The following is a 14,893-nucleotide window of genomic DNA, read 5'->3' on the forward strand; positions in this document are numbered from 1 at the left end:
AGGGCTTCATTCAAATACACCAAATTGGGGTTCGGTCAAAATGGGGTGTCTACACACGTCACCATAGTGCATTTATTAGTGTAACTGTTAAATGCACTATGGTGACGCGGATCAATGAGGGCACCCTTCCATCCCATTTTTAGTATTCCTCATAAAACAAACATCACATAATCAAATTGCAATGCATTAATCAATATAATCTAGTTCTCTTCGGTCTCCAATATGCAACAAGAAAGATGCACTAATAGGATACACTGACTGTAGTTATGGAATGAGAGTTTGTTTAGGTTTTAAGTTTGAGAAGGGGTTGGGGGAGATATAAACAAATTTTGATTAGAGAAGAGTTAATAATAAAACAAGAATTATAATAAAAGAGTATTTAAACACAATATTAAATAATAAAACATTATTTCAGGCCTGAAATGGTACAAAAACAGGTCGAAACACCCATATTAAAGTCCAAGACTTCTAGCAGTACATTTACAGATGTCGAAAGGAAAGCCTACGTTAAAGATATCAGGGCCTTGCTTTTGAAGATATTCGTTTGCAGTAATTGAACTATACACCGACAAGTTACCTGTGCTGAAGGGGTTGTAGAAAATTGATTTAGAGCTCTTGCAGAAGCTACTGCCCAGTTCCGTTGCCAGATTTTCGGCTATTTTTTTCCTCAATGCCTGAAAGAGTGAATCTTTTTCTCAGAACTTCAAGAACCTCCTCCATTTTTACACCCTTAACTGCTAGTAACACCATGGCATGGTATATCACATCTCCCATCTCTGAGGCAGTTCGAGACCTATCTTCATTGTCCTCCAAAGTCCGGCATAATTCATTTGCCTCTTCCCTGCCATGGTTAAGAGAAAATCAAATACAACTAGCAACATCTTAAGCCAGAAGCAAATTCTCTGCATTCTACAGACGTTTAAAGAATAAATAAACACTTGGCTAAAAAAAAATCTTGTCATTGTATCTTAAACAAGGACACAAATATTGGCTCTAATTTCTAATGAAGTGTCAAAGGAAATACATTTCGAAATGGAGTGCCCTTGCTATATAGATCCCAATATAAGCAGACACAATCATAATAACCTGATAATCTCCATATCAAAATTTTGAGCATAGAAAACAAGCCCATACAACCATATACCAACTTGAGATAATCTCCTTACCGGATTTTGGAACATAACAACTTCTCATCAAGCAAAAGCCGCTTCGTTCATGAGGGCTTTCCATTTTGTATTTCTCCTATTTCGTCATTACGTTGGGAAATCGTAGACTCCAATGAGTATAGAGTCGTCAATTCGTTGGCCTACAAACACCGCCATTAACAATATTAAGCTAAAATTTTAATCCAAGGTAAAGAGCCAAATCAAAAGAAAAGATAAAGGCAAAGGCTACAAAAACTAACGGTATAATCTTAAGATTGCAAACCTGTCGATTTTTTAAGATATTAGAAACCTGTGGATTTGTATATGAGAAAACAGTTCCTACACATATGTGTAGAGAGTTCTCTACACACTAGCTTAAAATGCAGTGGGGGCCCATATTGTTTGGGTGATCCAAGCCATCCATTTTAAAGGCCCTCAGATAAATAGGGTGTCTACAAAAAATCAGATCCATAGGATCATCCTAACCCTACGATTTGTGGAGGTAAAATGGATGTCTTTAAACCTTCACAAATTAGTCCATTTTTTGCCTCCACAGTTCGAATGGTTAGGATGATCCTATGGATCTGATTTTTTGTGGACACCTTATCTATGTGAGGGCCCTAAAAATGAATGGTTTGAATCACCCAAATAATGTGGCCCACACTGTATTTTAACCTAGTGTGTAAATAACTTATCTTCACATATGTGTAGGAACCGTTTTCTCTTTGTATATTGGTTGCCTAGAACGAACGATTTGTATGATTCACCTTCAAATGGAGTACATGTGACACGGGAGCGGCAGTAAAAAGTAAAAACAAAAAGACGAGGTGAGTTAGTCTCATTATGAAAACATGCTAGTGCCAATATGGAGCTTTTTTTTTATCAAAATTCAGCGGAGATGAATCACTTTAGATACGAGCCCCAGTTTTGAAAACGTGTGTGATAGCTCACTTGAACAACGGTGAATTCCATCGTACATGCATGTTATGTGAATGGATAGACACGTGGACGGTTAAGATGACATTTATCAGACCAATTATTACATCTGGCTGCATAGTCATATCAACGGTCACTTTCGCCCACCATGCAATGGCATTCTCGATATTTTTCGTAAGTCTTTGTCTGTTTGATTTCAACAGTCCAGCAGCTTTTATAGTGCACGATGGCGTATCTTAGAAGTTAGAAGCCAAAGCAGCCTTTATATACTACAAGATTGCGCTGCTTAAGTGCTTATCTTCGAACACTGTTCTTTCTATTTTGTAAGTAATCTATTTTCCCTCTTTTCCAGTTTCCTTTTCTCAATTTTCAATCCAAAAAAAAAATAGAATATTCATGAACTCAAAAATATTTTATTAGCTTTTTTAATCTTCAGAAGAAGAAAATAGATGGCCTCAGAGGAGAGTGTGGGATCGAGTCACCCAATCTTCGGCTCAATTTCCCAAAGAAGAGGGGAAGACGAATGTTTTTGGTGTAAACAGAAAGGCCATTGGATGAAAGATTGCCCTCTTAATCCCAGGAACAAATCTCAGCCGTCCGTTCCTGTAGAAACCCCCAGAGAAGATAGTCGCGATCATGGTCTTTCCCAGACTAGACGGGAAGATAAATGTTTTTGCTGTAAACAGATTGGGCATTGGAGTAAAGGCTGCCCCAGGAAAAAATCCGAGCCGTCTGTTTCGGGAGGTGTCGTTATGGACGGCTCAGATCCTCCCGTTTGGCAGTGTGATTGTGGAGGAGGTGCGTGCTTAGTTTTTACTTCGAGGACGGAGAAAAATCCAGGGAGGAAGTTTTATTCTTGCCCTGGAAAACCAGTGAGTGAAAATTTCCTTTCTTTTTTTTAATTGGGCGATGATTTGTTCGCATCCCTGTAGGATAATTCGCACCCCTTTTAACTTTGACTAGAGTCAAAGTCTGCCACGTTAACAGAGGTGCGTATTATCCTACAGAGGGTGCCTTTTAATTTTTTTCTGTCTCTTTATTTGTTTTATTTTTTTAATACCTTTTCTGTTGGGCCCACCATAGACATGGCTGGTGGATGTGTTGACCTGGGCCGTTGATCTTGTGGGGCCACCATTTCGATCTTATCTGGTGGGAGATCACTTCCCCTCGATCAAGGCGTGCAAATATTAACGGTCGGGATTATTTAAGTTAGCCGTTGTAATAACCCTCTTTGAATTATTTGAGGGGATTTTCTCTTTAAACCATTAATTAATTCATTAACTTCGACCAGCTCATCATTTCAACAATATATATGTTAAAGTTTTCACCCAAACCCATCCCCTAATATTAAGAAATCCCATGTTAAACTAATTCGACCCACTTAAGAGAGACTCAGATAATCCCACGTCTTAAGAACAAGAGAAGAATTAGGGGAGAGGATGATGATTTTTCATTTATGTTCCCAATTGAAAGTTACAAATCATTATTAATATCCAAGATCTCTCTCACAACACTTTCCTAAACTGAATAGAGTCCTGGCCAAATCCCTCTCTCACAACACTTTCCTAACTGGTAGAGACTCTCCTCAGGGTATCTACAATCACACAGACGACCACTTCGACACTCAAGTCAGAATTTAGCCAGCAAGACAATAAAGAAGACAACCAAGTTACCAAGCTTATGAGTGGAAGGCTAAAGAGAAAGAGAATTTTTATGTCTGAGACCCCTTCTTCTTCTTTCCCGGTAGTAGAACCAAGCTCTAGAATAAGGAGATTTGTAGGGAGAAAGGTGAATTATCTCTGGTTTTTCTCTTGTACCAGCAAGGTTTGAGAGAGCTCGATCCTTCTCTTCATGTCAATCCCTTCCCTATATACCGGATGCATGCATTTTATTTCAGATCGTGCTCCACGTGGACCTTATTAGCTTGAGATTGGTGGGCCCGCTTTTTAATCATTTGAAAGACCCCTCAGGCGTACCTTATTGTGATTAGATCACCGTACAAAAGGTCCGCCAAAAAGGGAGAGAAAATGACGACCAGAATTTAATGAAAGGAAAAGGATCCTTAAGCTAAATTTTAACTATTACATGAGCAAAGCTGCCTCGATAGGGCATAATAGGGCCTTGACTTGTTCACTTACCTATAAGGTTAACGCCCTCAGGTTCTATGCGCCGTGGGAACACCAACCCCCCCCCCCCCCCCCCCCCCCCCCCCTTTTTCTCTCTTTGAAACTTATCCCATTATTGCTCTGTTTGGTTGCTTGTTTTGGGGGGGTTGTAGGAGTTTCAAATGCGTGAGATCTCTCAGAGATCTCCCCAAAGCATGTTTGGTTGTCATTTACACCTTTGACCACTAGACAACTTCTAGACATCATTATTGGTTTTTATCCTAGGTGGCGCCTACGTGGCGGAGATGTTCCCCCCATAATCTTCTCCCCTTTTTTCACCAAAATGGAGAAATTTGTTGGGGGAATTAGGAGAAATTCTTGTCTTATTCTTTTTCTTTCTCTCTATCTCTCTTACTTTTCTCTCTCTTCACCTATATTTTGATAATGACACCCTACATTTTCCGCTAATTTCCTTGCGCAACCAAACACTACTCGCAAATCTCCCTCCTAATATTCTCCCCATCTTCCATTCTCTTCCATTCTTGTCTAATTCTCTTTGACTTATTTTTCTCCTATTCTCCCAGCCATCTACAAGCAACCAAACCGAGCATATATGGACTCAAGTAAGCATGGCATAGTGGAAACTCACCTGACCACACTTCCTCCAAAAGAAAAAAGAAGACCAACCTATACTCCCTTTTAACCTAGGCCTAATCCTTTAATAAAATTTCTCTAGATGAACATAAGACCTCCATGCCCCAAGCAATATCCCTTGGACGAGGCTGTAAACTCCTGACCTCCCCAATCTTCTCACTTTTACTTTAATACATTTAATTAGGGTTTTTTTTATATTTATGGACTTATAGTTTTAACATTTTGACCTTTTCTAGGGTGGTGGAAAGTGCAAATTTTTCAAGTGGTGCGACACGGTGGTAGTGAGTTCCTATCAAAGACTTGATGTTGCTGAGCCGCCTTATCCTATGTGCACTTGTGGTGCTGGTAAATGCAGTCTTTTAACTTCGAACGATGGGAAAGATGCAGGTCGAAAGTATTTTGCTTGCCCTGTGAGACGGGTAATACTTATTGCCTTTCAACTTGTCTTATGCTTTCATATTGAATATTGACGCTTGTAGTTGGATTTTGTTTTCTTTTTAGTCATCGAAAATCCAATCTTGTTGTCTTTTAGAACCTGATTTGGTTTGTTCTTGAGGGATTCATTTATTAGAATTAATTAAGGAATATGTGAAAGAATTATTTAAGCCACTTTTGGAATCATTTGTTTTAATGTATGATGCATTGCTTAATTTCAAGTGTACTTATTGCGTAGCATCAATTTCAGTGTAACATTTCTATCCATGCTTTTCATTGTCCAATTTCTGATTTATGTTTTATCTTTCCATGCTCTTTCTTAATGTGAAAAAACAAAATCGTTTCCTTATGCAAATTCTTTTTGTGAGTGGGGGAGAAAGAGATTATTAATGTCACTATTTATTGTTTTAACACGTTTATTTTTAGTTGAAAATAACTCCACTAACAATAATTTGTTAGAGTGGCATGCTCTGATTCAAAACAATTTCTATTTGAAACAAGTATGAATTGAAAACGGCCTTTTATTGATATTATATATTTCTTTAATAAAACCTATGACCAAAAAAATATACTCGAAATGGAAGTTGGTAGCACATGAAACGAAACCAAAAATCGTATTTGTGCATGTAAAGCATCAAGTAGGGAATTTGCTACATACGCAAAAAACACTAAATTAAGTGGAATACTATATATATATATATATATATATAGCTCACAAACTGTGCCGATAAGAGTTTCTAAGGGATACCTAAGGTATCTAAGGGATCGCTAAAAAAACACAGGGGACCCACATTGTTTGGGTGATAGCATCAGCGGCAGATATGCCGCTTGAGGCTACGCAGTTTCTTATTGGTTGAAAAACGTTCAACAATGCAAGCTTTTCACGTTTTACGGGATGGTTTCGAGGAGAGAGAACTTATGGAATTTTTCAACAGACCAAAGCCAGAAACCACCTTCTTGGGGAAACTAAAAACCACTAACACTTCTTTGCATTAAATGCTCTCTCTCAGAAACTCCACTACAATATGGTAGGTCTCTTCTGTGAAACATCGATCTTTCCATGGATGCTTCTTCCAAATGCAGAAAAAGCTACAGTTGGGTGTGAAATCGGGATTAGCGAGTGGGGGTGATGACTGACCCAATTGTTGTTTGTCACATGCTCAAGCTACTCAACTGCTACTGGGATTTCTCATGGGTGTGACGTAAGAGAAGGGGGAAGGAGAAAATAATCGAAAATGGGCTCAAAACGACAGGGCAATTTTAGCATTTCATTATTTTTTACTATGAGATTATCGTCCGAGTTTTTGCCTAAAAGATTGCCAATGAAAGGATTAAGAATGTATTAAAGAGAGTTAATGGTTAGAGGGTAAATTTGGCATTTTATACATTTTAACTGAGTAAATTAACATCAGTTTGTTTTTGGGACTCTTTAGCAACTATTTTAGAAGAAACAAGACTCTTTGGATATTATGAGATTCTTAGGGGCTATTCACCAATTATTTTGGAAACTGGGGACTTATCGGCAAAAATCCCAAAAGATAAAGAGAAATGTAGAGATTCTTGGAGGGGAGAAAAGAAAAGGGGGAGAGGGTTTTGATGGTTTTGGAGGTTAGAGAAGAGAGAGACTGATTGGATGTGTTAAAGAGAAGGGGTGGAGTATAGCATTTATAATAGGTAGTAGTAGCATTTATTTAGAGTAGAAACCTGCATTTTTTGCAGAGAATTTTCTTGCAGAGAGAGAGAGAGAGAGGGCACATTTAATGCAGAGAAGTCTTCGTGGTTTCTAGTTTCCCCCCAATAAGGTGGTTTCTGGTTTTAGTTTGTTTACAAAACCCATAAGTTCTCTCTTCAAAACTATCCCATGAAAAGTTTGCCAAGCTAGACGTTTTTCAACCAATGAGAAACCGCGTAGCATCAAGCGGCAGATATATATCCTCTCTCTCTCTCTCTCTCTCTCTCTCTCTCTCTATATATATATATATATATATATATATATATATATATATATTTGTTGCAATATTTATGTTGTTAAACAGTAAAATATCAATCCACACCTTTCAATAAGCTTAACGAGCCATGGATGTGATATTGGATAATCATGGTGTTTTAGGTCTGTGGCCACAAGCTACTTGATACAACCAACAGAGCAACTTTGTCAGCTTTTAAAACTTGAATTCAAAATATTAATTATTAGGTAAAAGGTATAGATTTGTTTAGGTTTATTTCTAAGATTTGGTGCTGTTATTTTGATCATTGTCAACAAGGATAACAGAATTTTAACATTACAAATTTGGCAAGGTTTCCTTTCCATGGGTGGTTTGTAGAGGAAAATGAAAGATGGGCGATTAAATAACCTAGAAGTGGTTCGTGTAATCTACTGTTTGGGTCCTATTCCATCATCCATCACTAACAATACCATGTAGTTAGCATTCGACTTCTTTTACCATAATCCTAACTCTAATTAAAATTTAAAAAATGAACATAGAAAATGGAGGGAAGAAATTTAGCCCAAGGTCTTGGATGTGGCTTTTTGGAAGCGTCAGAGTTTGATCTCCCAATGCACAATCGATCCCATTGATTTTGGTAGTGCTTCTTGAATCTTGATTGATTTTGTCAGGAGCTCCAGACCGAGTTGGGAGGGGTCATTCTGAGTTTCGTTAGAGGAAAAAAGTATTTTGGTAATTTTTTGGGTGATTTTTCATCTAGGATCTATTGGGGTTTTCCTAAAAATTTTAATATAAAAAGCTTTAATTCTAAAAATGAAGGTTTGATGCTAATGAAAATTAAAGAAAAAGGGACTCTTTAAGGGATTTTTGTAAGGGGTTTTTAACTCAAGTAGGAAGAAGCATTGGTGTTTAGACATTTTTTTTGGGGGTTATTGTGGAGAAAAAAGGTAAGGTAGCATGATGTCATTTCCCATGTTTCCAGTCTCATCCATCTTAATCAATTACACCTTTTGAAAATGATAGTTTAGATCATTTTGGGAGGAGCATATGGTTTTGAAGGATTAAAGGTAATTGTGGTTTAATGGTAGTCATAGGGATTTAACAATGATTTGGAATGAAGTTAGAAAGGAATCTCAGGCTGTTAAAATGGACATGGGGGAAGATATTATTTTTTAGGTAGGGCTTTGAAACATTATGGGACATTCTGGACATTGCTAGGATTTTGAAATTCTTAGGGATAGCTACGTAGATTTCTTGAGAAAATTCGAGATCCAACAATGATCTTTGACTTTTTAGATACTCCCTTTCGATCCATGGTATTGTCCATCTTCTAATGGTTAATCCTTCCAATGAATTGCCTTTCTTCAAAATTGAGACCCTTGGGTAGATGATGTAGGAGAGGCATTGCTGAAGGGAATAGTGAAGAGAAGTGATGGAAGGTGTCGGAATTCAACTAGCTTAATGCCTTAGAGCAATAGGTGCTTGCGACCGTTTTGGACGATTTTTATAGTAGATCGGTCTAGGTAATGGCCTGAAAACTTTGAGCTTTCTTGAGGAACACTCAAAAGAAGAATTCTTCCAAAGAATTTCAATAAATAGAAGGTGCAATAGCTCAAACTGTGAGCTATGTGGAAAAGGTCCACATTGAGAAAACCGATAATGTCCAACTTTGTCTTCCAAACTCTAAATGGAATTTCAAAGTGGAAATTAGTTCTATTTCCTAGTGTTTCTTATGGAAATCACTCTTGAAGCAAGAAATCTGCAGGAGTTTCACGAAATCAATTCCAAATCAAATCTCAAAGTAGGAACTATCACATGAATTTCTGCACATGAACAGTGCTAAAATTTGAATGTTCTTCTGCTTTAATCATTAGACCTATGATGGATCTGAGTAGATCTGCACTTGCCCTTTGTTCATGGTTGATTGTAGGATATTTAGGAAGAATTTCTCGGAAAAGAACTTGTGAATTTCTAGAGGATAAAACGAATAACTCTCCAAAACCGTGAGCACAGAAATTTATACTGAATGAGCAACTAGTGATGTTTATGGAGTTGTGTCTTTAAATCTATGAAGGATCTAGGCTTGAGTGAGACTATGGGATCTTTCAAATTGTAGTAGGAATTTCGTTCAGGAAAGAAATTTGCACGAATTTCGTGAAGAATTCGGGATGAAAAGGCTTGTAGAAATAGGTTACTTGCAATTTTAGCGAAAAGCACTGGACTGTCTTTGATTTCTCACTTGATTTTTGGCTATGAACATCTGAGTTCTAGCACAAATTTCGGGTGGAGATGAAAGAAGGGTGGAAATGAGGATAAAGCTAGGGTTCTAGGCTGCTAGATCGAGCCTTAAATAAGATCTAATGGTGAATTGTGCAGGAAATTAATCTAATCTTGCACAAAATGGAAGGAAAAGGAAAAGGAATGGTAGGGATCGAGTTCCTACTCCAAGAACTTCTTGATCTCTGCTCTCATTCCTCTTCCTAGCCGTGGAAGAATCCTAGAGCAGCTTCTTCCTTGAGTTCCTCTCCCTCGTGCTATGTTTGGTTGCTTGGGGTGGCTCGGAGAGTGGTGGAAGAGAAAGTCAAGGGAGGAGACAAGCATTTTGATATGCCTAGAATTACCTCGGAAAGTTGTTTAATAGTGTTTGGTTGTGCGGCATATACTCGGAGAGTAGGAGAAAAAGTAGGGGGTGTCATTACCAATATAGAGAGAGAGGAGAGAGAGGGAAGAGAGAGAAAGAGAGAGCATCATTCCCTAGAAAATTCAACCATAATTCTTTGCTTTTGGAAGAAGTGGACAAGAAAGAGACAAGCAAATTATTACATGAGAGACATCCAAGGGAATCAAAGGGAGTCCAATGCATTTTTGGCAACCAAACGTGGAATGGCATGCCAAATCCAAACCGAGTTCCGACGGCTGCCGAGCTTTTGGTCAACCAAACGAAGCATTGGAGAATTTGAAATTTCCCCCTATTGGAATTTAAATTGCCAAAATCTCAAAGTCTAATTGTCTCCTTTACAAGAACCCCTCACCTCTATTTATAGAGTGGTGGAGGTGGTATAGGAGCTTCCTATCTGGCTGGCAAGTGATGAGGTGTCAAGCAAGTAGTGTGCTTGGAAGGTCCCCCACTTGACGATGTGAAATGCTACTTGTCTTGCCCTTATTCATCAGGTAGTTACAAGTAATCCTCACTACAAGTTCACCCACAGACACTTACATTCATGTCACATGGAAAATATAGCCAACATAAGTGTGGTCCCACTCCCAATCCGAAGAGAAATTCATGCAAGGACATATAGTGAAATCGGCCATATTGACATAGGGTGATGCACCATATGGTGTGGTGTGTCTCCTACCAAGATGAACTAGTTAGCCTTGTTCTTCAAAAAGTCCTCTTAGTTTCGTGCTATGTCCATAGGGCTCTCATGTGCTTCCAAAGAGATGCACCATAATATGGGGCATCCTACAAATGTATGCTTTTAGCCCTCAACCTATGGGGTTTTCTTAAGGACTTTGGGTTGTCCAAAGCCTTCATAAGAGTTTCTTCTATTCCTTATCTTGGTGCTGTAGGGCTGGTTTACATCAGTGGAGCCTGGAATAATAAATTAAATGACCTGGAGTTGGCACGAGATTTCTACACAATCTTTCCGTCATATAAAGTTGAAATTTGAGGGACATCCAGTTGGACTGGAATATGAAACAAATTTATGTCATTGATTGCCTTACATGTACGGATGTACCCTTTGCTTATGGTGATTGATGAAGATCTTTAAACTTTGAGGCGATCCATTTTGTTCCAATGACGTGCACATCTTCTAACGGCTTCATCCTTCCAACAGATTGTATTTCTTCGAAGTTGATGTGTTTGAATGAAGTCTTATTTTATTTTTATTTTTGAAATGGCGAATGAAGTCATAATTTTTGAAACAAAGAAGAGGAAATGTGATATAGCCTACTCCACATCTAAAAATCCAACAATATCTGCCTGACCATTATTCTTGTATAACATGCCATGATTTCAGTATCATTCAAAAAAAAAAAAGTCATGACTTTGAAATTGCTTGATGTTTCTCAGAATATACTAGAGAACCTCTAGGGTCTGTTTGGTTGCCAATATCCAGCATTTTAACGGGGTTTTGCCACATCAGTCGGTATCCGCCTTGATTGGTTGCCATTTTAAATAAGAAACCACATGTGATTCCTAGGTATATCCGCGAGCTGTTGGATGAGGTGGCAGCCCTGCCCACATCTCTGAAAAATTCTTCAAAATAGATGGGTTTCATTTGGTAAATGTCGGGGATCTCCCTCCCTTCCCTCTGTCTTAGCCCACATAAAAACAGATGAGCATCGAACAGAGGCCGGGTTTTGGTTTGCTTTTTTATTTGAAGATATGACGAAATTCTTTCTTCTCTGGGTTGATGGAGCAGCTGGTGAATTTCATGGTTTGTTTTTTATTTGAAGATATGAGGGAACCTGAAATTTCAGTTTCTTTTCTGGGCTGATGGAACAGCTTGTGAATTTCATCATTCGCCCTCCAAAAAACCGAAATTTCATCATTCCACCCAGATTTCTGGGTTTCATCAAGCCTCCCACCCAGAAATGGGTTTCGTCAACCTACCACCCAGAAATCTGTTTCCTCAACCATCCCTCCCAGGATATGGGTTTCGTCAACCCTCCTACCACCCAGAAATCGGTCTGCAGATACAGATTTCGATTTTTTCAGACTTTCCAGATTTCTACTAGGAGATTACAAGGGAACCAAACAGATCCTTTACCAGTGAAATCCATGGAGACTACTTACGCTAGATAAATACCTGCAACCGAACAGCAGACCCTAAGTGACCAGTTCTAGGAGCTTGTATGAATTGATTCACCACACGTACAACGTAAGTGAGATCAGGTCTGGTGCTAGTAAGGTAAATAGATGTACCTACTAACTATTGTGAAGGTTTCTGTATAGTCCGTTCTATATGTCTATGCGTATCATTTGGCTACTACACTAGCCTCGTATCTCTTTGCTTGCCTATTAACCAATATTTGACAGTGTATACCCATTTACACCCCTTGGTCTTTTTCCTTACGTAGCTTTACCAAGTCCCAGGTTTGGTTTTTTCTTCTTCATAGGCTAGTGTTTCATCTTCCATCACTTTCTTGCAGTGAGATTGATATCATAGTTACTGGAAACGCCTTTTTTGTGAAAACATATCTGGAAACAATGACAGCCTTTCATCTTTATCTACATATTAGATAGTCTGTGGTCTTGTGACCGATTCGGTGCATTAGTGTGGTAACAATGAAAGCCTTCTATCTTTATCTACATATGGAAACATTGATAGCCTTTTATCTTTACCTACATTTTGATAGTTCGTGATATTGTGACCAATTAGATGCACTAGTGTGGTAATAATGAGTTATTTTACCGTGAAGGAATCTCTGAATTGAGAACAAATGCAATGTACCCATCATTAGTATTGCACGCCATTTGTCTGAGGGGCACATTCTTCACAAATGGTACTGTTGCATGTAGTTGCACTGATCTTCTACTTTGGGAGCTACTCTTTCCTAGGAATCTAGCAATTTGTAGGTGTTTTGAATCTTTTAATAGCCTTTTTCTTTTTTATAGCTCCAGTTCCCTTGCTTATTTCTCATGTTTTTCTTGGTTTTCTGACTGTTTTCATTGATTAATAATTTTAATCCAGGGTCAGGGAGCTTGTAACTTCTTCCAATGGCAGGATCTTGCAGGAAAGGACAGTGAAATGAGCAGGAGTCATTCAGGAGAAAGTGGCATTGCAAGTTCTTCTGATTCATTAGATTCATTATCTAACGGCATCAAAGATGCTGAAATTGAAACTGGTGACACTCTAAGCAAAGGTGATGTTAGTGAAGTAAATGGAAACCAATCCGATGAATCGAATAATAATGGATTGCTGTTATCGTCTGCCAACGGATGTCAAGTTGAGGATGAGGAGATGGAATTTGACAGCGGGAAAGACACTGAAGTACCAGCTATTTACACTTTCACAGAAGGAGATGTTGGTAAACTCAATGGAATCCAATCCAATGAGTCGAATAGTAAAGGATTACTGCCATCGTCCGCCAACAGACTTCACATGGAGGATGAGACCCAATTTGACGCCTCCAAAAACACTGGAATAGCTACTATCAGCCGATGTCAAGTTAAGGCAGATGAGGCTCAATTTGACAGTGAAAGTGACTATGAAATAGCAATTAGTTACAATCGCGGAAAAGCAGATGTTAGTGAACTTGATGGAATCCATTCCGATGGATCAAAAAATAAAGGATCGCTGCCAGTGTCTGCCAACGGATGTCTAGTTAAGGAGAAGGAAATGCAATTTGACAGCTTCAAAGGGACTGAAACAGCAAATATTAACGGCTGGCAAATGAAGGTCGAGGAGACTCAATTTGACAGTGACGGAGAACCTGAAACTAGTTACACTTGCGATCCCACTTGCGATCCAACTAAGGTGGAGGAGACTCTCACAGGAGATGTTGGTAAACTAGATGGAATCCAATCCAGTGAGTCGAATGAGAACGAATCATTGTCATCGTTTGCCAACGGATGTCAAGTTGAGGATGGGGAGTTGGAATTTGATAGCGGCAACGACACTAAAATAAAAACTATTTACACTCTCACAGAAGGATATGTTGCTAAACTAGATGGAATCCAATCAAATGAATCGAATAGTAAGGGATCATTGCCTTTGTCTGCCAACGGATTTCACGTTAAGGAGGAGGAGACACGATTTGACAACTTCAAAAACACTGACATGGAAACTATCAACGCCTGTCAAGTGAAGGCAGAGGAAGCTCAATTTGAAACTAAAAGAGAGTATGAAATAGCAACTGGTGACAATTGCATCAAAGAATCGCTGCTAGCATCTGCAAATGGATGTGAAGTTAAGGATAGATGGGTTGTTTCTGGGATTGACAATGATCGGCCCCCGTCAATTGAACGACTCAGTTTACATCACAATTTCGTGAACGGTGTGGGCGCATGGAAATGTTCGAAATGTGGCAAAAGTCATTGGATGAAGAACTGTGTTCTTTCACTGATTTGCTTTAAGTGCGGTAAATTCGGGCATTTAAAGAAGGATTGCACTGCTTAGAACAACATGGGTCACAATGGAAGGATCGGTATTGTGCTCCCAAATTTTGGTGGCTTCATGTATGTAAAGGTAGACTGAACATGCTAATATTTTATTTTGAGTAATTTCACTCCTCAGTTAACTCAACAGGTTTTAACATCTGTTGTTGCTCTGTTGTTAACTCTTTTAGGAATTATAGGCCTTTTACAGCTAATTAGAAAAGTGTAAATTTAAGAACCGAGTGTCATTATTGAAATAAAGGAGTGTGAATATTGGTCTCCCTGTAATATATTTATGTTTTTTTTTTCTTCAAGATGACTGAACATCCTCAGATGCTTCTCTATGTCTTTATCTACTTTGATGTATTCTCATAAATGGGTTTTCTTTTTCTAAGATGGCATATGCTCTTGTATCTATCTATCCTTGTCTAATGAAGATTTTCAAACAAGCCTTTGAAAACTTGTAACTATTAGAATCTTCCAAGAATACTACTCGATTGAGCTTCATCTGAATACTCCTTAGTTGCCTACTTCTTTGTTGAACTTTGTCTCTATGTAGGTTCTAAA

The 14,893-nt window shown here is 38.5% G+C and overlaps 1 protein-coding gene across 2 annotated transcripts; it reads left to right on the forward strand.

Annotated features, from left to right (window-relative positions):
- The first annotated feature begins 2,337 nt into the window (after positions 1 to 2,337).
- LOC143861883 (uncharacterized) lies at positions 2,338 to 14,670 on the forward strand. Of its 2 annotated transcripts, XM_077372840.1 has the most exons (4): positions 2,338 to 2,404; positions 2,518 to 2,953; positions 5,077 to 5,259; positions 12,921 to 14,670. In XM_077372840.1, the coding sequence occupies exons 2-4, from the start codon at positions 2,531 to 2,533 to the stop codon at positions 14,346 to 14,348; spliced, it is 2,034 nt and encodes a 677-aa protein (XP_077228955.1). In that variant the 5' UTR covers positions 2,338 to 2,404; positions 2,518 to 2,530; the 3' UTR covers positions 14,349 to 14,670. The 2 variants fall into 2 exon arrangements, with proteins under 2 accessions (XP_077228955.1, XP_077228954.1); XM_077372839.1 differs by having other exon boundaries at positions 2,381 to 2,953.
- The last annotated feature ends 223 nt before the right edge of the window (positions 14,671 to 14,893 follow it).

Source organism: Tasmannia lanceolata, unplaced genomic scaffold (assembly GCF_043159265.1).
Source record: "Tasmannia lanceolata isolate RefF3 unplaced genomic scaffold, GAP_Taslan_0.1 ptg000037l, whole genome shotgun sequence".
In the NCBI taxonomy this organism is placed as follows: Eukaryota; Viridiplantae; Streptophyta; class Magnoliopsida; order Canellales; family Winteraceae; genus Tasmannia; species Tasmannia lanceolata.

Excerpts from the sequence above, each read along its gene's own strand:
- LOC143861883 (XM_077372840.1), top strand. The coding sequence starts at position 2,531 with ATGGCCTCAGAGGAGAGTGTGGGATCGAGTCACCCAATCTTCGGCTCA. Across the intron at positions 2,954-5,076 it reads ATTCTTGCCCTGGAAAACCA|GGTGGTGGAAAGTGCAAATT; the intron begins GTGAGTGAAAAT and ends GACCTTTTCTAG. Across the intron at positions 5,260-12,920 it reads TTGCTTGCCCTGTGAGACGG|GGTCAGGGAGCTTGTAACTT; the intron begins GTAATACTTATT and ends ATTTTAATCCAG.